The following is a 22,049-nucleotide window of genomic DNA, read 5'->3' as shown; positions in this document are numbered from 1 at the left end:
ATTGCCAAATTCAGACTGAAATTGAAGAAAGTAGGGAAAACCACTAGACCATTCAGATATGACCTCAATCAAATCCCTTATGATTATACAGTGGAAGTGAGAAATAGATTTAAGGGACCATATCTGATTGATAGAGTGCCTGATGAACTCTGGACGGAGGTTCGTGACATTGTACAGGAGACAGGGACCAAGACCATCCCCATGGAAAAGAAATGCAAAAGAGCGAAATGGCTGTCTGAGGAGGCCTTACAAATAGCTGTGAAAAGAAGAGAGGCGAAAAGCAAAGGAGAAAAGGAAAGATATAAGCATCTGAATGCAGAGTTCCAAAGAATAGCAAGGAGAGATGAGAAAGACTTCCTCAGTGATCAATGCAAAGAAATAGAGGAAAACAACAGAATAGGAAAAACAAGAGACCTCTTCAAGAAAATTGGAGATTCCAAGGGAACATTTCATGCAAAGATGGGCTCGATAAAGGACAGAAATGGTATGGACCTAACAGAAGCAGAAGATATTAAGAAGAGGTGGCAGGAATACACAGAAGAAATGTACAAAAAAGATCTTCACGACCAAGATAGTCACGATAACGTGATCACTGACCTAGAGCCAGACATCCTGGAATGTGAAGTTACCACAAGGAAGGAAAATTAGAGGCTAGTATCATTGAGGCTATAGATGCAAAAATCCTCAACAAAGTACTAGCAAACAAAATCCAGCAATACATTAATAGGACCGTACACCACAAAGTGGATTCATTCCAGGGATGCAAGGATTGTTTAGTATCCACAAATCAATCAGTGTGATACACCACGTCAACAAGTTAAAGAATAAAAACTATATGATCTTAATAGATCCAGAAAAAGGTTTTGACAAAATTTGACACCCATTTATGATTAAAAACTCTCTAGAAAGGGGGCACACAGGGAACCTACATTAATATAATAGAGACCATAAATGACAAACCCACAGCTAACATCATACTCAGTAATAAAGAGGTGAAACTGTTTCCTCTGATCAGGAACAAGAGAAATTTGCCTGCTCTTGCCACTTTTATTCAGTGTAGTTTTGGAAGTCCTAGCCAAAAATAAACTCAAAATGGATTAGAGGCCTAAATGTAAATCCAAATACTATAAAACTCTTACAGGAAAATATAGGCAAAACAAACTTTGACTTAAATCACAGCAATGTCTTTTTCAATCCATCGCCTAGAACAATGGAAATAAAAACAAAAGTAAGCAAGTGGGACTTAAACTCAAAAGCTTTTGCACACCACAGAAAACTAAAAACAATAAAATGACCCACAGAATGGGAGAAAATATTTACAAACAATGTAATCGACACGAGATTAATCTCCAAGATTTACAAACAGCAGGAGCTGTTTGTATTTATCAGTATCAAAAAAAAAAAAAAACCACACACACACACAAACCAACCAATGAAAAAATAGGCAGAAGACCTAAATAGACATTTCTCCAAAGGATACAGATAGATCACCAAAAGGCACATGAAAATTTCTCAATATCACAAATTATTAGAGAAATGCAAGTCAAAACTACAGTAAGACATCAGTTCACACCAGTCAGAATGGCTATCATCAAAAAGTCTACAAGCAATAAGTACTGGAGAGGGTATAGAGTGATGGGGACCCTCCTACACTATTGATTTGAATGTAAATTGGTACAGCCACAATGGAGAACAGTGTAAAAGTTCCTTTCAAAACTAAAAATAGAACTACCATATCATCCAGCAATCCCACTCCAGGGCATATATCCAGAGAAAAACATGGGCCAAAATTATACATGAACCCCAGTGTTCACTGCAGCACTGTTTGTAATAGCCATGACATGGAAGCAACCTAAATGTCCATTGACAGAGGAATAGATAAAGAAGATATGTTACATATATACAATGGAACAACCATAAAAAAGAACAAAATGATCCACTTGTTGCATCATGGATGGATCTAGAGATTATCACAGTGAAGTAGTTCAGGCAGAGAAAGACAAATATTTATATGTGAAATCTAAAAAATTATACAAATGAACTTATTTACAAAACAGAAACAGACTCACTTGACTTAGAAAAGAAACTTATGGTTACCAAATGGGAAAGGTTGAGGGGAGAGATTTAATAGGAGGTTGGGATTAACATATGTTGTATGCTTAGTCGTGTCTGACTGTTTGTGACTCATGGACGGTAGCCCACCAAGTTCTTCCGTCCATGGAATTTGCCAGACAAGAATATTGGAGTGGGTTGCCATTTCCTTCTCCAGGGGATCTTCCTGACACAGGAATCAAACCCATGTCTCTTGCGTCTCCTGCACTGGCAAGCGGATCGTTTACCACTAGTGCCACCTAGGAAGCCCTGGGATTAACATATACATACTACTATGTAGAAACGGCAACCCACTCCAACATCTTTGCCTGGAAAAATCTCATGGACAGAGGAGCCTGGTGGGCTGCAGTCCATGGGGTCACAAAGAGTCGGGCACGACTGAGCAACTAACACTAACATGTAGAAAATAATCAACAGGGACCTACTGTATAGCACAGAGGAGACTAGTTAATATGCTGGAATAATCTTTATGGGAAAAGAATCTGAAAAAGACTTTAAGTGTGTATATATGTAACCTAATCACTTTGTTGTACACCTGAACCTAATATAACATTGTATTGATAAATCAACTATACTCCAGTATAAACTATAAATTAAAAAATGAAAATAGAATTCCCTGGTGATCCAGTTATTAGCTCTCTGTGCTTCCATTGCAGAGGGCTTGGGTTTGACCCCTGATTGGATAACTAAGAAATCCTACATGCCGTGTGTTGTGGTCAAAAAATTAAAATTAAAAATTACTATTTGTTAGATCTTCCTCTTAATATTTGATCAATTTGAATAACTAGATACATGGCCATAGTTTAAATTCAGTTCAGTTCAGTCGCTCAGTCGTGTCCCTCTTTGCGACTCCATAGTTTAAATTAGGCTCATACAAACTTCCTAGAACTAATAGAACAGTTTTAAGGTTTTAGTTTTTTAGGCTGTTTAGTTTAAGAGATTGAGCATGATATTTGGAGTAAAAAGTTGACTTCAGGTTATGACTTAATTTTATATGATCTTTGGTAAGTCATTTTAATCACCCTTTTGGTTCCATTTTTTTTCCCAGTTCTAAAATGAGTGTATAATATTTTCTTTGTGATCTTTGTGAAAATCAAAGAATCATTTATAAAAATACCATATTAGCTATAAAGTTTTATGTTAGTTTTCCTACTAATACATGGAAAACATTCTCCTTGACTTGGCTGGTGAGCCAGAACCTTACTGTTATCTTGGCTTCATCCTGCAGGTACAATAATGTTAGGAAGTAAGGGTGGCTACACAGCCATCAGATATGTCATGCCATACTGCCTGGCTTTTAAAATTAGTCAGTGAACCTAAGTTTGAAATTAACTCTAGGATGTTAATTTGCTCAGGCTCAAAGATCCTGCTTGATTTTTCTGTCTGTCCTGGAAATTTATGTTTTCCTTCTCACTGAACTAAAACACATGTACTTTGGAATATTTGTAGACAGAGTCAGACCTGAGATAATTTTAGGCCCAGAAATAAGAAACAATCCAAACCAAAATGGTATACACTGTGGAATTCTAAGTACTAACTCACTTTTTCGTGTTGAACATGGCCTCCCTTCTTTTTTCCATGAATGCCATCTGAAGATTCCCTTTGTGCTTCTGAACCAATTAGTGGAAGGAATCTTAGACTAGTGGGGCTTGGAACCTAGGAGTCAGAAATAAAGAATAAGACATAATTAAGGTGATATAACCTCAGATATGCAGATGACACTACCCTTATGGCAGAAAGTGAAGAGGAACTCAAAAGCCTCTTGATGAAAGTGAAAGAGGAGAGTGAAAAGGTTGGCTTGAAGCTCAACATTCAGAAAACAAAGATCATGGCATCTGGTCCCATCACTTCATGGGAAATAGATGGAAAAACAGTGGAAACAGTGTCAGACTTTGTTTTTTTGGGCTCCAAAATCACTGCGGATGCTGATTGCAGCCATGAAATTAAAAGACGCTTGCTCTTTGGAAGGAAAGTTATGACCAACCTTGATAGTATATTAAAAAGCAGAGACATTACTTTGCCAACCAAGGTCCGTCTAGTCAAGGCAATGGTTTTTCCCATGGTCATGTATGGATGTGAGAGTTGGACTGTGAAGAAAGCTGATCGCCGAAGAATTGATGCTTTTGAACTGTGGTGTTGGAGAAGACTCTTGAGAGTCCCTTATACTGCAAGAAGATCCAACCAGTCTATTCTAAAGGAGATCAATCCTGGATGTTCATTGGAGGGACTGATGCTAAAGCTGAAGCTGCAATACTTTGGCCACCTCATGCGACGAGTTGACTCACTGGAAAAGACTCTGATGCTGGGAAAGGTTGGGGGCGGGAGGAGAAGGGGACGACCGAGAATGAGATGGCTGGATGGCATCACTGACTCTGTGGACGTGGGTTTGAGTGAACTCCGGGAGTTGGTGATGGACAGGGAGGCCTGGCGTGCTGTGATTCATGGGGTCGCGGAGAGTCGGACACGACTGAGCGACTGAACTGAACTGAACTGAACTGAAGGTGATAAATTCTGTAATATGAATTCAGAGGTAGGGGATAGGGAGTGAGAAGGTCCAACTGCTTTAAAACATACCCACCATCCCAGGAGTCCACTATTAATTCTGATGCTTTCCCCGTAGCAGCATCTATAGTTTAACTGTTTAATACCTATAGGAAGATATCAACACGGTATTGGGAAAGAGAAGTAACATTTTATAAAACAATATTATATGTTAAAATTAGGGTGCAATGTTTTGTCTTTGGTTCATTATTCTTGGTTAATAAAACAACAGAGGTTCTCTGGTTTGGAGACTTGAAGGAGAAGTAGGGATTTGGAGGGAAACAAGGGCTGGTTGAGTTATTGGCAGAGGAGCAGCGCAGGCAAAGTCACAGTAGAGCGAAGAACAGTGATGCTTAAGGAATGTAAGGTAGCACAGCTGGAGTGTAGGATACATGGGAGAATATGGTGGAAAATGGGGTTAACAGTTCAGGTGGAGGTCAGATCGTGAGAATGCCAGGCTAAAGGCATTTAGTTTTATCCTATAGGTGATGAAGCGCCAGGCTAAAGTTGAAATACTTTTCTGTAGTATTGTTCAATGTGGAATGACGGAGAAAATGATCAAAGCCACTGACACACAAAACCAAAGATTTCTCTGGTTTTGGATACAGCGTGTTTATGGAATCATCTTTCTGCTTGGTTCATGTGATGCTTGCTCAGGGTCAGGAATGAGATGTCAGATTCCCTAACTGTTCTAGAATCACTTTAGTCCTAGATACCTCCAACTCACCCTGTATATGGGCAGAGAACCAAAAACAATCCCTGCCTCTCTGTTTTCAGTCATGAAACCTTCCAAGGCATGGCTTCGAATCTGCAAAGAGAGGAGTGAATATTTAATGAAGAGGGCACATTATATCAGTGGCAAAATTCCGGAATCAAATTCTGACTAGGCCACTTATTAGTTGCATGATCTTAAGCAAATTCTTTCCCTGTGGACAACTTATGAGGACAAAATGTATATAGTAAGGTGCTACTCAAATGTAAGGTTTAAATCTATTGTATTATTATTACTAATAACAATATGTCAAAAAGAAATGAAGTGAACAAATATTACACAATTGTAAATTAAAAGGAATGGGAAAAATAAAATTGCTAGTAGAAATCAGACTCATACGTGAAATGTATTTTTATATCAAGCATTAAACCTTTGTTATTTTACCAACCAACTGAGAAGATAAAGATGTGGTAAGAAGAGGCCAAGCCTTATAATATTGAGTGCATTTAGTTGTTTCAAGAGCTTTAAAACCTTTTTAAAGATTTCCCCAAATTTGTTTAACATTTCAGTTAAATTACTTTAAAAGTTACCACTTCAAATTGGAAAAGAATATTAACAGTTACCACTTCAAATTGGAAAAAAATGTTAAAAGTGAATATAAATCTTTATTTTTACGTTGTGCTGTTCAACAAAATCGAGCATTTGTTACGTGCTATACATGTATCTTTGCCCATAAAGAGCTTATGGTTTATTGGTGGAGGGGAGAAGTAAGACTCAGTATACCAATAGTTCTACTTCAGTGTAGAACATGGTAAGTGAACATGTTATGAGACATAAAGCAGGGGGAGATTGGGGCCTTTGGGGAAAGTGGAATTAACATTTATTGAATGCCTACAATGTACCTCGTATACATTTTCTCATTTAATCCTCAAAAAAACTCTTTGAGAGATTAGATTATTAGTTATTAGATAAAATAACACCTAAGTTTAAACTGAAGTCTGTTACATTCCACAGCCAGTCTCTTTCTTGCCTGTCACCCTGTCTTCTGGGAGAAGCTATCTGAGTTCCCTTTGGACAGAAAGCGAGGGTTTATAAAATGGTTTCATTTGGAAAGTGTTAAATACTTATTTCAACCAGTTCATTCTAAAGGAGATCAATCCTGGGTGTTCATTGGAGGGACTGATGCTAAAGCTGAAACTCCAATACTTTGGCCACCTCATGCGAAGAGTTGACTCACTGGAAAAGACTCTGATGCTGGGAAAGGTTGGGGGCAGGAGGAGAAGGGGACGACAGAGAGTGAGATGGCTGGATGGCATCACCGACTCGATGGACATGAGTTTGAGTGAACTCCGGGAGTTGGTGATGGACAGGGAGGACTGGCGTGCTATGATTCGTGGGGTCGCAAAGAGTCGGACACGACTGAGTGACTGAACTGAACTGAACTGAAATGCTTATTAAACATGAAGTTGATGCTGTGAAAAATGACATATTCTGTTTTACAAATTGAAACAATACCCTCAACTCGAGGTTGTTAGTGTCCTATGCCCAGTCCTTTTCATCTTCTCTCAAACATAATGACAATCTGAATGCTGTGTTCTTAATTCTCTTGCTTTTTTTTATATAATTTTACCTTTTATACTTTTTGCCAAAACAGTATTTTATTTACTTTTGCCTTTCCTCTATTTTTATCAAAATGAAATGACTATGTATATATTCTTATGTACAACTTGTCTTATTCAGTAGTATGTTTCAAACATCCATTCGTGTAGGAAAGTGTTATTTGAGTTCATTTATTTTTACTGCTCCATAGTATTTTAATTTATCAGTTCAGTTCAGTCGCTCAGTCGTGTCCGACTCTCCGCGACCCCATGAATCACAGCACACCAGGCCTCCCTGTCCATCACCAACTCCCGGAGTTCACTCAAACTCATGTCCACAGAGTCGGTGATGCCATCCAGCCATCTCATTCTCGGTCGTCCCCTTCTCCTCCCGCCCCCAACCTTTCCCAGCATCAGAGTCTTTTCCAGTGAGTCAACTCGTCGCATGAGGTGGCCAAAGTATTGGAGTTTCAGCTTTAGCATCAGTCCCTCCAATGAACATCCAGGATTGATCTCCTCTAGAATGGACTGGTTGGATCTCCTTGCAGTATAAGGGACTCTCAAGAGTCTTCTCCAGCACCACAGTTCAAAAGCATCGATTCTTCGGCGGTCAGCCTTCTTCACAGTCCAACTCTCACATCCATACATAACCACGGGAAAAACCATTGCCTTGACTAGACGGACCTTGGTTGGCAAAGTAATGTCTCTGCTTTTTAATATACTATCAAGGCTGGTCATAACTTTCCTTCCAAGGAGCAAGCGTCTTTTAATTTCATGGCTGCAATCAGCATCTGCGGTGATTTTGGAGCCCCAAAAAACAAAGTCTGACACTGTTTCCACTGTTTTTCCATGCATTTCCCATGAAGTGATGGGACCAGATGCCATGATCTTTGTTTTCTGAATGTTGAGCTTCAAGCCAACCTTTTCACTCTCCTCTTTCACTTTCATCAAGAGGCTTTTGAGTTCCTCTTCACTTTCTGCCATAAGGGTAGTGTCATCTGCATATCTGAGGTTATTGATATTTCTCCCAGCAATCTTGATTCCAGCTTGTGCTTCTTCCAGCCCAGCGTTCCTCATGATGTACTCTGCATATAAGTTAAATAAGCAAGGTGACAATATACAACCCTGACGTACGCCTTTTCCTATTTGGAACCAGTCTGTTGTTCCATGTCCAGTTCTAACATTTGCTTCCTGACCTGCATACAGGTTTCTCAAGAGGCAGGTCAGGTGGTCTGGGATTCCCATTTCTTTCAGAATGTTCCACAGTTTATTGTGATCGACACAGTCAAAGGCTTTGGCATAGTCAATAAAGCAGAAATAGATGTTTTTCTGAAACTCTCTTGCTTTCTCCATGATCCAGCGGATGTTGGCAATTTGATCTCTGGTGCCTCTGCCTTTTCTAAAACCTGCTTGAACATCTGGGAGTTCACGGTTTACATACTGCTGAAGCCTGGCTTGGAGAATTTTGAGCATGACTTTACTAGCGTGTGAGATGAGTGCAATTGTGCGGTAGTTTGAGCATTCTTTGGCATTGCCTTTCTTTGGGATTGGAATGAAGACTGACCTCTTCCAGTCCTGTGGCCACTGCTGAGTTTTCCAAATCTGCTGGCATATTGAGTGCAGCACTTTCACAGCATCATCTTTCAAGACTTGAAATAGCTCAACTGGAATTCCATCACCTCCACTAGCTTTGTACGTAGTGATGCTTTCCAAGGCCCACTTGACTTCACATTCCAAGATGTCTGGCTCTAGGTCAGTGATCACGTTATCGTGACTATCTTGGTCGTGAAGATCTTTTTTGTACAGTTCTTCTGTGTATTCCTGCCACCTCTTTTAATATCTTCTGCTTCTGTTAGGTCCATACCATTTCTGTCCTTTATCGAGCCCATCTTTGCATGAAATGTTCCCTTGGAATCTCTAATTTTCTTGAAGAGCTCTCTTGTTTTTCCTATTCTGTTGTTTTCCTCTATTTCTTTGCATTGATCACTGAGGAAGGCTTTCTTATCTCTCCTTGCTATTCTTTGGAACTCTGCATTCAGATGCTTATATCTTTCCTTTTCTCCTTTGCTTTTCGCCTCTCTTCTTTTCACAGCTATTTGTAAGGCCTCCTCAGACAGCCATTTCGCTCTTTTGCATTTCTTTTCCATGGGGATGGTCTTGGTTCCTGTCTCCTGTACAATGTCACGAACCTCCGTCCAGAGTTCATCAGGCACTCTATCAATCAGATCTAGTCCCTTAAATCTATTTCTCACTTCCACTGTATAATCATAAGGGATTTGATTGAGGTCATATCTGAATGGTCTAGTGGTTTTCCCTACTTTCTTCAATTTAAGTCTGAACTTCGCAATAAGGAGTTCATGATCTGAGCCACAGTCAGCTCCTGGTCTTGTTTTCGCTAACTGTATACAGCTTCTCCATCTTTGGTTGCAAAGAATATAATCAATCTGATTTCGGTGTTGACCATCTGGTGATGTCCATGTGTAGAGTCTTCTCTTGTGTTGTTGGAAGAGGGTGTTTGCTATGACCAGTGCATTCTCTTGACAAAACTCTATTAGCCTTTGCCCTGCTTCATTCCGTGCTCCAAGGCCAAATTTGCCAGTTACTCCAGGTGTTTCTTGACTTCCTACTTTTGCATTCCAGTCCCCTCTAATGAAAAGGACATCTTTTTTGGGTGTTAGTTCTAAAAGGTCTTGTAGGTCTTCATAGAACCGATTAACTTCGGCTTCTTCAGCATTACTCGTTGGGGCATAGGCCTGGATTACTGTAATATTGAATGGTTTGCCTTGGAAACGAACAGAAATCATCCTGTCATTTTTAAGATTGCATCCAAGTACTGCATTTCGGACTCTTTTGTTGACCATGATGGCTACTCCATTTCTTCTAAGGGATTCCTGCCCACAGTAGTAGATATAATGGTCATCCGAGTTAAATTCACCCATTCCAGTCCATTTTAATTCACTGATTCCTAGAATGTCAACGTTCACTCTTGCCATCTCCTGTTTGACCACTTCCAATTTGCCTTGATTCATGGACCTAACATTCCAGGTTCCTATGCAATACTGCTCTTTACAGCACCGGACCTTGCTTCTATCACTGGTCACATCCACAACTGGGTATTGGTTTTGCTTTTGCTCTATCCCTTTATTCCTTCTATAGTTATTTCTCCACTGAGCTCCAGTAGCATACTGGGCACCTACTGACCTGGGGAATTCCTCATTCAGTATCCTATCATTTTGCCCTTTGTTACTGTTCATGGGGTTCTCAAGGCAAGTATACTGAAGTGGTTTGCCATTCCCTTCTCCAGTGGACCACATTCGGCTGTGGTCCATGTGATCAGATTGGCTAGTTTCCTGTGATTATGATATCAGTCTGTCCGCCCTCTGGTGCCCCCTAGCAATACCTACTGTCTTATTTGGGTTTCTCTTACCTTGGTCGTGGAAAATCTCTTCACAGCCGCTCCAGCAAAGTGCAGCCGCTGTACCTTACCTTGGTACATTTTAATTTATAAATATGCCATAATTTAGTTACCAGTTATACTATTGATGAGCATTTAGACTGCTTTCAAATTTTTGCTGTTACAAATAGTACTGCTATGAGCTGTCTTGTTCCTGCCTCCTAAACACATGTTTAGGAATTTCTGTTGATTCTTAGTAGAGTATGCCTATTTTCAATTTACTAGATAATGCCTGTCACATAATTTTCCAAAGTGATTCTAGCAATTTGCACTACTTCCACCAGCAGATTAGTGTTCTGACTGTTCTAAATGCACACCGATTGTCAGACTTTTTGATGTTTGCCAATCTGGTGGGTATAAAATGCTACCTTATATTATTGGTGTGTGTTTCCATGATTACTAATGAGGCTGAGCATCTTTTCAGTTACTTTTTTTTTTCTTTTGTGAGGTATCTAAGTATTTGACCATTTTTTAAAGTGGACCATCTTTTCTGATTATTGATTTTTTCCTATACTGGATACTAATACTTTGTCGGTGGCAAAGTAGGATGGACTTTGACAGAGAGAGATGATGGATATGGCAGGGGTAGCCCAGGTGGACTATAGGGACAGGAGACTGAGAGAAATATTCAGGAAAAAATAATTAGTCTGATTTATAGAGGGTTGGACAACTATAGGTTAGAAATGGGAGATAAGGTTCAATCAGAGGTAAATTTGGTTTGTATTGTGGAAGATCTTGAAGAAATCCATTTTTAATTAATTAATGCCAGTTGGTGGTGGTGATGATGTTCAGTCGCTAAGTTGTGTCCTACACTTTGTGATCACATGGACTGCAGCACACCAGGCTACCCTGTCCTTCACCATCTCCCAGAGTTTGCTCAAATTCATGTCCATCAAGTTGGTGATGTTATCTAACCAGCTCGTCTTCTGACACCCTCTTCTCCTTTTGCCTTCAATCTTTCCCAGCATCAGATCTTTTCTAATGAGTTGACTCTGCATCAGGTGGCTTTAGCATCAGTCCTTCCAATGAATATTCAGGGTTGATTTCCTTTAGGATTAACTGGTTTGATCTCCTTGCAGTCCAAGGGACTCTCAAGAGTCTTCTCCAGCACCACAACTTGAAAGCATTTAGACCTTAGCCTAAAGGCTCATGCTATATTCATTTTTTAGAAGTTTTAGAAATTGAAATAGAATAAATCGCAATGTACATTTCTCTCCTATTCTGCGCAAAGAGAAGTTTTTCTATCTGTGATAGGCAGAATAATGGCAACCAAGGATATTCATACACTATTCCTCCCACCCCATATCTGTGAATATATTGCTTCATTTGGCAAAAGTGACTTTGCAGATGTGGCTAACGTTAAGAAACTTGAGATGGATCATCCAAGTGGGCCCAGTCTAGTCACAGGAATTTTTAAAAGCAGAAAACATTTCCAACTGTTCAGAGAGACAAGATCACAGAAGTATAGGATTTTCTGGCTTTGAAGGTGAAGGAAGAGAACCACAAACTAGGGAATATGAGATTCTGCCTAGAGGCTCCAGAAGGAGGCACAACTCTGGCAACACCAGTGAGATGCAAGTCAGACTTGTACAGAACTGTGAAATAACTAACTTGTATGGTTTAAACCACCAAGTTTCTAATGACATGTAACAGCAGCAATAGGAAACTAATACACTGGACATATTCAGAAAAACAAAAGCAAAATGATTTCTTTTTTTGTTTTGTTTTTTAAAGCTACCTTAGGAGAAGAAAGAGACTTGAAAAACTTAAAATCATGTTCCACTTCAAAGGCCTTAGGAGGTGTACGTCTGAAGAGCAAAGACATCGAGCTCATTTTTTGCCATCTGCATATAAAGATACACACACATATTAAAAACATGGTTAAGGACATACCTATGCCTGCTCAACAAGTATCCATCATGTTCTTTGTCTGGGCCTCCAAATTCTCTGGCTCCCGTGGCACCAGTCCTAATGATGTGACCTTTGCACTTAACTCTTATTTCACTTCCCAGATTTCCCTCCAAAGAAATCACCAAGATTTCTACTAAACCTCAACATTCCATGAAGTTAATTTCATTAATAGCCATTGGGGAAAAAAAAAAACAAAAACAGAAATCTCTAGTATAAAACTAGTGTTTGATTTTTTGTGACTCAGGTCAAACTTCCACTGTAGTTAAAACTTACTTATGTATATATTTTAAAAGTCATAACTAAGTATTAAAAATGTAAACATATGTCTTCTAAATGTAAACATATATCCTACTTTAACCTAACCCAAATATATCATACTGTTTCATACTTTGTATCTGTCTTTTATATCTGTTGCCTCTGCTTGTAAAGTTCTCCATTAATCATTCTTTATTTGTATCTTTTGAGTGCTTACTGTGTGCTAAGTACTGAACTAAGAATTGGATATATAAAGATACATAAAACATGCTTCTAGTCTTCAAGGAGCTGAAGAGGATAGTAAATAAGATGCATATTAACAAATCAGAATATAGTGTTTTAAGTACTAAGATACATGGATTCTCAAGACTCAGCAATTACCCAAGGAGACTCATCAACTTTGCCGTATCCTGATGAATCTTGGCTCTACTATCACACTTCTTACATTTTAGCCAGATGTCTTCCCCAGTGCTCCTTCCTGCCCAGCTAAGACAAGCCTTGAACACTTCAGTGTGGTTTGGCAATCATTTGGAACCCTCGTTAATTGTTCCCCAACTGTTTCTGTTTTGAACCAAGTTCTGTGTGGCTTATGACTCTTAGCTTCAATTCCTGTTTCCAACTGTTCTACCGACTTTTGGACTAGATGATGGCGTTGTGTCTCCCCAGCCTTGACTTACTCAGGATTTCCCTAAAAGACTCTATCTTAGACAGTCTTCTCTGATTCTTTCCACTTTGGACTCATCTTGTCAGTTATTCCAGTTCTGAGTGAGTGAGTGAAAGTCACTCAGTTGTGTCCGACTCTTTGCGACCCCGTGGATAGTCTAGGAATTCTCCAGGCCAGAATACTGGAGTGGGTAGCCGTTCCCTTCCCCAGGGGATCTTTCCAACCAGGGGATTGAACCCAGGTCTCCTGCATTGCTGGCGGATTCTTTATCAGCTGAGCTACCAGGGAAGGCCATGAATACTGGAGTGATCTGCTGGATATTACCAGTCTAGGTATTCTAGTCCTATGAAGGCTAGACATTTAGACATCTACCATTTAGGGCTGGGCTTTGCTGATGTTGAAAGCTCAGATGAGCACTAGTTGCTTCCATTATGACAAATATTCAGCCACAGTCAAAACCAGGACTGAGCTTTGCAAAAGCATAAAACAACTTTTCACCAGTATTTTATTCTTTACTGGGGGACTGTCCTCCCTCCCCTATGCCTATAAGCATGCTCAAGTCTCCCTTACAAACAAGCAAACTCATGAAACAAACTCTTCTTCAGTCCTACAGCTATTTGACTTCCTAGCAAAGTAATCTATGCTATCATCATCTCACATCTCCCATTTATTTCTTAACCATGACGATGCAGTTTTTACCCATCACTCTTTGAAACTTAGAATCATTAGTGACCTTTCAGCTGACAGACATGCTGGATCCACTGTTTACTTTTCTATTGTCCTGCATGATTTCACCGCCACATTCTACAAATATGTCCTCTCACTTTTCTTCCTCTCTCGTCCCTTGATTTCCATCACCCCATTTGTTTCTGGCTTTCTTTTCAACTTATTGGCTATTCCTTCTTAATGTTTTTCACTGGTTTCTCTTCTTTCGTCTGCTCTTTACAGGCCATTTCTTGATTTCTTCCTCAGTTTTCTGTTTCTGCTCACTCTGTATACAGGACCTGAGTGACTTATCCAGATTGAAAATACTACTATGCTGATGACACCAAAACCTTTACCTATAGGTCTGCCCTCTTTGGGGACCTCCAGACAGATCTGTCTGCTCATTAAATATCTCCACTTGGAAGTCCCACAAACATCTCGGACTTAAACCTGTCCAAAACCAAATTCACCATCTTTTTCTTCAGACTTCCTCTTCCCCTTATGTATTGTATCATAGTGATTTCTGTAGTTAAAAATCCTTGTGTTGGGCCTTAAAAGTTTTATTGTGCTTTGGCCCTGATAGACTTTTCTTGCTTTATATTATGCAAGATATTATATCCTCACCACTTGCTCCCTGAACTGCAAGCCCTGAAAGACTATAACATGGTCTTTCACTATATAGTGTGTATGCTTAGCCAGTTGCCTCTTTGATCTTTGTCGAATTGAATCCTGTCTGCCCTTCTGTGATTATTTTAAGAACTCATGTTCCTAGAGGTACTATTATACCAAATTATAGCTTTTGTTTACTTATTTCTCCCTTTCCCTCAGTTGCAAAATTACTGAAAAGTTCTGGGATTTTCATCTTTGAATTCTCCACATTCAGCAGTGTGACAGTATCATATAGTTTAGTTTCATCTACTCACCTAAAGAATGCCAAATGCTCTTACCTTTGCCGGTCAAATACCAGAGGATATTCATATGTTAGCTTCTTCTCTGTGAATTTGCTTTCTTCTTTTATTTCTATGGGATATTCAGTAACATCACAAGGCAAAATAAAATCACTTGTCTGTGACAGTTCGAAGGTCCTTCGCTGTCCAAAATATCCACAGTAATGACCATTGAGGGCATGCCAGAGCCTGGAGAAAGGCAAAGGTAGGGAGAAGAAAGTAACTGGAATTCAGTGGAAGTTAATCTGTTTAGGTCATTTATGTAGATTTTTATTGACCCAGCAGGGATTTTAAACTCGAGTCCAGAACTCTACCTATTAAATATGTGGAGCTAATCATAACATAAACATTTTTACTGGCTGGAATTCTAATCTACAACAATTTTGGAAATGTCATTTAAAATCTATACTTATGATAACCACTCATTAAACCCAGAGACTAGAAATGGATTTTTCCCAAAATAGTAGTGCTCATTCAACTTATATTGACTCGTCAGTTGAATTAGGCTGTAGAATGGGCCATATCTCAGCTGTCGAATTTCTGTATCAGCATCAACAGAACTTATGGGAGGAGACATCTACTAATGATTTCACTCTTACCAAAATCACTTCAACCGCCATCCGCATTTTCTATTATGGAAACACCATACAATTTTTTACAACAGAGTCCTGCAATAAGGTGGCAAAAGAAGTGCTTCTTTATACATATGCATCATTTCACTCCAAGAGGTCCTTCTAAATAACCCACATGGTTTAAAGTCATACAGAATGTTATCAGCAAGAGTATGTGCCCTACGTCTTATGGAAATAAGACACAAATAAAATAATGTCTGACAGATCTTCCATTTGTCTTGATTTCAAGCTCAAAGTAGCAAGTGATGGAAACAATCATAATGTGCCTACCTCAATGACCCAGGAGGAGAATAATCTAAATGGATTAAGAGTAGATTCTACAAAGTCTAAATGGTATCCCAGTTCGAAGAGGTAGGCCCCGAGGAGGAGGTAAAACAGAGGAATCCAGGCAGGGGTCCTCACACCTGACAGTGTCCTGAGAATGTACCCTTCCTTTCATACTTCAATTTCCCAGTGCTGCCTAGATGTTTTTATGGACTTCCCAGAGACGTGACCAAAGTGAAATCGACAAGCCCTTTCAACACAGAAGTTAGAGGGGTGAGGGACTAGCGTCAGGACAACTCTAAATTCATTCTGCTGGAGGCAAGGACTGAAGTTACTTTTGGTCTTCTTTTCTGGTGTTTCCTGCTTCATGTGCAATGTTCCAAAATGACTAATCCTATCTCTCAGCCTGATTTTCTAGGAGTCAGATATAGATTCGGATCTTTACCCCTCTCTATCCTCTGTCCCAAAGCTAAGCCTTTAATTATGCTTTTTCCTATGATAAAATCAATCTTTTTGACAAAATTTAGAGTGTTAAATGCTTCCCTGGTGGCTCAGTTGGTAAAGAATCTGCCTGCAGTGCGGGAGACCTGGGTTCAATCCCTGGGTTGGGAAGATCCCCTGGAGAAGGGCATGGCAACCTCCTCCAGTATTCTTGCCTGGAGAATTCCATGGACAGAGGAGCCTGAGGGGCTACATACAGTCCATGGGGTCGCAAAGAATCAGACACAACTAAGCGACTTTCACTTAGGAAGTGGCAGTATTAGCAGAAAGACTTATTTGTGAAAACAACTGTATTCTGAGATAGCTGTTAAATAGAGCTAGGTTTTTTGAACTATTTAGGGATAGCGTCACTTGAAGGAATTGTAAAAGTAATTTCTCCATGCTATAGATAACTGGTTTGAGTAGGAAAAGCTTATAAACGATAGAGGTGTACACACAGGTAACGTGTGGGGAGTGTGTGTGTGTGTGTGTGTGTGTGTGTATTATAATGCCCAATTAACACTTCTGATGACAACTGAAAATAAGCTGGAGCAGAGACTCAAGGGACAGAGTTTTGGAAAACATCTATAATAATTAAATGTAATTTTCTTGTCAGTTCATTTTTCCCATGAATAAAACAACAGATCTCTTTGACAAAGAAAGCAGCTCTGTTTGCCCTCAAATAAGACCTTATCCTAAAGATTCATCTTGAACTCGGTATTAGATTTTCATTTTTCCATATTCCAAATGTTTTCCTTTTTTAGTGCTTCTTTTCTCAATGAATGATACTAGTATTCATCTAGTTTTATAATGCCTGGAATCATTCTTGACATCTATCTCTTACCTTCTCTTTCAGTTAAAGTTTATGTCATCTGAATTTTGCCTCCTAGATAGTTCTCAAATCCAAAATATTTATTTCTAGCACTGTTACCACTCCCTGAGTTCACACCACTGTATTCACCGGCAACATCTAACTGGTCTCTGTGCTCCCAATTTTGCTGCTCCAAAATCCATACCTCACACATTATTATTTTTTAAAACATATCTCAAATTATGTGAGTTTTAGTCGCTCAACTCCTCTGCCCATAGAATTCTCCAGGCAAGAATACTGGAGTGGATAGCCATTCCCTTCTCCAGGGTATCTTTCTGATCCAAGGATCAAACCGAGGGCTCTCGTGTTGCAGGCAGATTCTTTACCATCTGAGCTATATATAAACTCTACTAATTTTGTTACTCACCCACTTAATATTTTTTGGTGGCTATTTGTTTTAAGATGAAGATCCAAATCCTGAACAGTGTCTGCTACATGCTATATGGTCTTGTCCCTGTCTGAATTACCAGGCTCAAGCTCATATAGCTACACCTCAAGACCCTCATACAGGGTCTTCTGAATTTCAGACCATGGTCATTCACACAACATAAAATATTTTCTTTTCGTTTTCATTATGTTTAAACTCTTGAAAACACTTTGAAACCTCTTTATCTCCCTTGATCTTACCTACTTTTATGCCCTTAAGAGGCCAATTCATTATCATGATTTTTTAATGTAATTTTTTAAACTTTTATTTTATATTGAAGTATAGTTGATTAACAAAGTTGTATTGGTTTCAGGTGTAAAACAGAGTGATTCAGTCATACATGTACATGTATATATTCTCTTCTAAATTCTCCCCAGGTTATTGCAGAGTATTGGGCCTAGTTCCTTGTGCTATACACTAGGTCCTTGTTGGTTATCTATTTTGAATAGAGCAGTATGTACATGTCAATGGCAAATTCCCAATTTACCCCATCTCCCTGGTAACCAAAAAATTCATTCTCTAAGTCTGTGAGTCTGTTTCTGTTTTGTGAATAAGCTCATTTGTATCATTTTTTTTTAAGATTTTGCATTTAAGCAATATCATATGGTATTTGTCTTTCTATGTGTGACTTGGTATGGTGATCTTTAGGTCCATCCATACTGCTGCAAAAGGCATTATTTCATTCTCTTTAATGGCTGAGTAATATTCTATTGTATATATGTACTGCTGCTAAGTCACTTCAGTTGTGTCCGACTCTGTGCAACCCCATAGACGGCAGCCCACCAGGCTCTCCCGTCCCTGGGATTCTCCAGGCAAGAACACTGGAGTGGGTTGCCATTTCCTTCTCCAGTGCGTGAAAGTGAAAAGTGAAAGTGAAGTCTCTCAGTCGTGTCTGACTCATAGCGACCCCATGGACTGCAGCCCACCAGGTCTTCTTTATTTGTCAGTGGACATTCAGGTTGCTTCCATATCCTGGCTATTGTGAAGAGTTCTGCAATGAACATTGGCTTGCATGTATCTTTTTGAAATATGGTTTGAATTATATGTAGCAATTTGTCTCAAGAATGGTCATGAAATTTCCTTTCTCTTTATGTGTGTGTGTATATATATGTGTGTATGTATTTTTAGCATTTTATGTATGTATACTTAGCATCACTAGGCAATTAAAAACAAGTAGGCTTGATAGAGCATGGCCACTATAGTTATTAATTCTGAAGTAGTAGATCTCTAAAGTCCTCATTAGAAGGGGGAAAAAATTTATTACTATGTATGGTAACAAGTGTTGACTTATTAAGGTGATCTTTTTACAATATATACATATATTGAATCATTATGTTGTATGTCTGAAACTAATATAATATTATTTAAAACCTCAGTTTTTAAAAAAGCTAATCCTAAGGGGAGGCTTTCTAGAGAATATAACTGATTACAGTCCTAGTAAATCATCTCTGCTCCAATTGTAGTGCTGTGCTCACCCCTCTGAAGTAAGAGGAGCAACCAAGGAAGAAAAGAACCACAAAAACAAGTAGACTTTTAATGTCAATTACATTTTCATTGAAACAATTACCTCACTTTCACTTTTATCAGTATTAGTTGTTCTTTCCTATATTTTGTAATGACTTCTCATCCTGTGTATCCTGTAGTCTTCCCTGGGCTTAGGTCTATCTCTCTGAGCTACCCATATTGCTTAATGATTTGAAATAAGTCTACAAGAACACGTATATTGAAAGAATAACTTTTAGTGTTGATGAGCATGGCATCTCATTTTCTTGAGTGTGGAAAATTACAAATTAGTGACTACCTTCTCAAAGCCCTTTGGTGCCACCTTTTATTTGTTTTAATCAGCTAATTAAGATTCCACTTATGGTATATGCTCAAAGTTTAGCTTAAAATCCTTTACCTCATACAACCTGAATTCACAATAATTCATACTTTACTTTCATACCATACCTTACTGAGCCATCGATGGAGGCAGTAAGTACCACTTGTTTCTCTTCTACATAGATTATTTGAACAATTTCTAATGAATGAGCACGCCAGGCAAGAAGCTGCTTGAATTTCTAGACAGCAACAATAAAGCATATCTCTTATAAGTAGGTACTGATCCAAATACAATCTTGAACAAAAACATTAATCATTAAAGAACTAAGCTAATGAATGAATGGTATAGACATCTGTGCAAGACAGTGAAATCCCCACCCCAGTTATCTCTTCTATTGCTTGTTGAGGTACTAAAAATTCTATTTTTAGATATTTGTTAATCTATGCATATCCCTGGGACAGGAAATATCTTACACCTTTAGCAGCTTATCATTTAACTGAGGATTAGCAATTCATTTAGTTGAAAACTCGTAGAAGACTAGATGAAAGAAAATCCTTAGGAGAAGGGTTGGCAGGGGGACTATATAATATAATATAGTAATATTATATATAATATAATCAGGAGCAGGAGAAAGCAGAGTTAAAAGAAGAGGACCAAAGGGGAGATTGGCAAGAAGACTTTTCCTATTTACAAGTTTTATCCAGAGATCCCTGGCTAAGTATTTTTTTGTTTGTTTTGGAGGGAGGGTGTTGGTGGTGATTGAGGGATATATGTTATTTACATACCACAAAGAATTAACAAAAGGATTGGACCCAGCTCATTCTCTTGCAAAGACATCTTGACACTTCAGGATGTGACTTATCCTCAAGTTTAGAGCCTCTAAATGGGCTCCAGAAGGAATTTTTAAACCATGTGAACTAAAATTGTCAATTGGGAGACTTATTCTGTAGTAATATCCCCATAAAACGTGTTCCTTCTCTGTCACTGATGATTCCAGACTAAGACCTTACTTCTTGCTGGTCATCTATGTGAGAGCTAGAATTCTGGCAGCTCAGAGTTCTAAGAGACCCAAATTCATTTAGACTTTAACATAGTAAGTTAGGCACAATTCTTCCAATATTTCTTGACCTTCTGATTCAGTTCCCTATTCTTAGAGAACCAGGGTAAAATCTACACCCTTCTACTTATTTTCTCAAAGCTTTTCAAGAACACTGGTTGCCCAAAGGTTCTTTCTCTGCCATGGGGTGGAATTCTCTTAAGGCAAGGATTTCATTAATATGGACCATATCCATGGTAAGAAACACATTTTACTTCATGACCCAGTAAACACATGCAGTACCTACACATGCATCAAACACATTTCAGTATCCTTCACAAAGGATACTTAATCTATGTTGTGTATAATGCACAATTGATACTGTCTGTTGTTCTATTCTGTTGTATTGGGTCGGCCAAAAGGTTTGTTTGTCTTTTTCCATAAGATGATGTGGAAAAACCCAAACACACTTTTTGGCCAACCCAATATTTCATTCCACTCCATTCTCTTCTATTTTCACAAAAGTACGGCTTGCCACTTATTAAATTGATTTTATGACTCCCCCTAGTGTATTACAACCAGTAATTAGAAAAAAACACAGAATAAAACTTTTTTTCTGTAAGCATGTGAATATATGATATTATTTCTCTTTATGTAGATAGATTTTGACTACTGTATCTCTTAGACTATTCGTATTCCATCGATCATCTTTTAAACAGTATTGTCTCAAGAGAACCAGATTAACCTCTGATTTGTAGACTGACTTATTAAGTTTTCACTGTAGTTGTAATCCATAACTGAATCTTGTTTAATGCATGGTACATATTAGTGTATGTAATAATGAGGCATTTTATGACCAGAGTCCATTGTGCATTTATAAATAGGCAGCCAGATACAAATTGGAAAATCACATTGTTCAAATAAAGAGAAAGTTGAAATGAGGTTGGATAGGGAAGAATTTAGATATGTTATTAAAATAGATCCTCTTCTTTTCAACTGGTGAAAATGCTTTTAAAAATCAATCCCACTATTATTCTAATTCAGTATCAACACATAACTTTGTTTTAAATCTTTTCTCTGAATTTTGAAAGGTCTCAGTTGCCAGTTTGTAGGAAGTCCATTTGCAAAAATGTAGGTTTTGAATTGTATTTTTTATCTGCTAGAATTAATATGAAAATATTGATAATTATCACAAGTAAGAGAAAACAATTAGAAAACAATGAGATAACCTTCTTCTCATACATGATTCAAGCATATGATTGTTTTTGTTCTTCTCACAGCATGCCATATAGTTGATACACTAACTTGAAACTTAGTGCTTTTCATTTTCTGGTGGTATGTATTACATGTGGAAAGAGCATTGGATTAGAGGACAGGAACCCTGGTTCTGGCTCTGTCTTCATCATTGACTATGATGTGATCCCAGGCAAGCTGCTTTCTGATTTCCCTTCTGCAAACTGAAGATGGTCATACTGGAGCTAAGTATCTGAACTTTATAAAGAGCTATAATGGGTTCTTGGAAACAAAAGCTCTGTAGATCAAATGAGATAATGTTGAAACAATAAGTGTTCTAAAACACCCTGCAAGGAATCCCATCCTAATCTATGTATCCATTCAT

At 38.5% G+C, this 22,049-nt stretch overlaps 2 protein-coding genes across 3 annotated transcripts in view; one reads left to right on the top strand and one right to left on the bottom strand.

Annotated features, from left to right (window-relative positions):
- WDR64 (WD repeat domain 64) overlaps nucleotides 1-22,049 on the bottom strand; it is a 150,544-nt gene that overhangs the window by 6,631 nt on the left and 121,864 nt on the right. For both annotated transcript variants that reach the window (XM_088845494.1, XM_088845492.1), the window contains exons 23-27: nucleotides 19,524-19,633; nucleotides 14,900-15,088; nucleotides 12,156-12,261; nucleotides 5,381-5,461; nucleotides 3,655-3,768 (exon numbers count right to left, since the gene is read on the bottom strand). In XM_088845494.1, coding sequence (XP_088701620.1) covers nucleotides 3,655-3,768; nucleotides 5,381-5,461; nucleotides 12,156-12,261; nucleotides 14,900-15,088; nucleotides 19,524-19,633 — 600 coding nt within the window. The remainder of the gene's footprint in view (nucleotides 1-3,654; nucleotides 3,769-5,380; nucleotides 5,462-12,155; nucleotides 12,262-14,899; nucleotides 15,089-19,523; nucleotides 19,634-22,049) is intronic.
- Nucleotides 1-22,049, top strand: part of LOC148775167 (uncharacterized) — a 77,749-nt gene that overhangs the window by 18,968 nt on the left and 36,732 nt on the right. The gene's annotated exons all lie outside the window — the stretch shown is intronic.

The sequence above is a fragment of the Moschus berezovskii genome, chromosome 17, assembly GCF_049115385.1.
Source record: "Moschus berezovskii isolate FMDL1 chromosome 17, NW_MosBer_1.0, whole genome shotgun sequence".
NCBI classification, from domain to species: Eukaryota; Metazoa; Chordata; class Mammalia; order Artiodactyla; family Moschidae; genus Moschus; species Moschus berezovskii.
This window is presented reverse-complemented; position numbering and strand designations above follow the sequence as displayed.